Here is a 1,659-nt window from a genome sequence, read left to right as displayed (position 1 = left end):
AAAAAAAAGAACCCAACCCCCAAGCCTTCAGTATGTGTATCCCAACCCCAGTCCTAGCCTTCAACAAACCGAACGAGATTTATCATCACTCGTCTTGACTTACCGACAGCGAAAGGTTGTCAGTAAATCGAAACACATCTGCCCCGTCTGTCTGCCTCGCGCGTCAAGCAATAAGAATCCCTTACAGTTACAGACGATAGCCGTGGCAGCAGCAGATACAATCTCCTGCCGAATCTCCTGCCCCGCGACATACATACGCTCCCCAGACCTGGCTGTCCCTGAGCCGCTGCCGATTGACCGTAATTGTTGCAACATCTCGCGTGGCCTTTCGAGCGTCACCTTTGCTCGGCAAGGCTTGTGGGCGTGTGTGGAGGGCTTTTCCTTGTCTTCTGGTTTGTCTGCTGGAAGTGTGTGGATGAGACTTACGTCTTTTTTGGCCGGGTGCTTACAGAGAGCCGCAGTTGGCTGGCTTTTCCTTGTCTTCTGGTTTTGGTTGTTTGAAAGTGTGTTCGTTTATGAGACTTACGTCCTTTTTGGCGGCTTGACTCGGGTTGTGGGTGGTTCACGGGTGCTCTGGTGTGGTTTGCTACTTCTTTCCTATCAAACATCTGTCGTCCTTATTTCTCCTCCTTCTTTTTTTTGTGTAGTATATTACTCTCCTCATTTTTTTGTGTTTGTTACTCTCTTGTAACACCTCTAATCTCCGGCACTTATATGACCTTATTGTGTTGCAAGTGCCGTAAAACTCTTACTAAAACTAAAATGATTTAAATTTTGTCGATAGGGGCGAGTAAAAAAACGTCTAACTGTGGGTGGTTGGTGGGTGCTCTGGTGTGGTTTGCTTCTTCTTTCCTATTAACATCTATCGTCCATATCTCCCCTCCTTTTTTATGTTTGTCACTTTCTTGTAACACCTCTAATCTTCGGCACCTATATGACCTTATTGTGTTGCAAGTGCCGTAAAACTCTGCCTAAAACAAAACTCTCTGTGTCCCCCACAGGCCACCAGCTGAAGCAGTGTAAGACAGGCCAGGGGTTCTTCTGTGAGCAATGCTCGGACAAAACTTTCCAGCCCAACGAGAACTGGATGGGAGACAAGTGCCGCCTCAGGTGAGTACTCGCTGGGTACACCAACTCACGTGCGCTAATCATTATCATCGTCATCATCATCATCATCAGCAGCAGCAGCAGCATCACATCGTCATCATCATCATCATCATCATCATCATCATCATCATCATCATCATCATCATCGTCATCATCATCATCATCATCATCAGTTTCAGTATTATTATTGTTAGTTTTATTGTTATTGTAAATATTATTGCCCATGGGAGCTCACACACTGCTCAATCTTTGGCCTCATAAGCGAGTGGTTGGAAAGTGCCACTTGTATACCCTGCTTCTTATCTTCCCTCCGTTGTTTCTGTCTGTCTATCAGTTGTTTCTGTTTGTCTGTCTATCAGTTCTTTGTCTGTCTGCCTGTTGTTTCTGTCTGTCTGTCGGCTGTTTCTGTTGTTTCTGTCTGTCTATCGGCTGATTATGTTCTTTGTCTGTCTATCGGCTGATTCTGTTCTTTGTCTGTCTATCGGCTGATTCTGTTCTTTGTCTGTCTATCGGCTGATTCTGTTCTTTGTCTGTCTGTCGGCGTTTTCAGTT

The 1,659-nt window shown here is 45.5% G+C and overlaps 1 protein-coding gene across 1 annotated transcript in view; it reads left to right on the top strand.

Moving 5' to 3' along the window:
* Window positions 1–1,110, top strand: part of LOC101859829 — a gene marked incomplete at its 3' end in the record, with an annotated part of 93,426 nt that extends 92,316 nt beyond the window's left edge. The window contains 1 exon segment of the mRNA XM_005111700.2: window positions 1,002–1,110. Within this exon segment, the coding sequence (XP_005111757.2) occupies window positions 1,002–1,110 (109 nt within the window).
* Window positions 1,111–1,659: the final 549 nt, after the last annotated feature.

Source organism: Aplysia californica, unplaced genomic scaffold (assembly GCF_000002075.1).
Source record: "Aplysia californica isolate F4 #8 unplaced genomic scaffold, AplCal3.0 scaffold01103, whole genome shotgun sequence".
NCBI classification, from domain to species: Eukaryota; Metazoa; Mollusca; class Gastropoda; order Aplysiida; family Aplysiidae; genus Aplysia; species Aplysia californica.
Note: the sequence above shows the minus strand (reverse complement) of the source record. Positions and strands in the feature narration are given on the sequence as shown.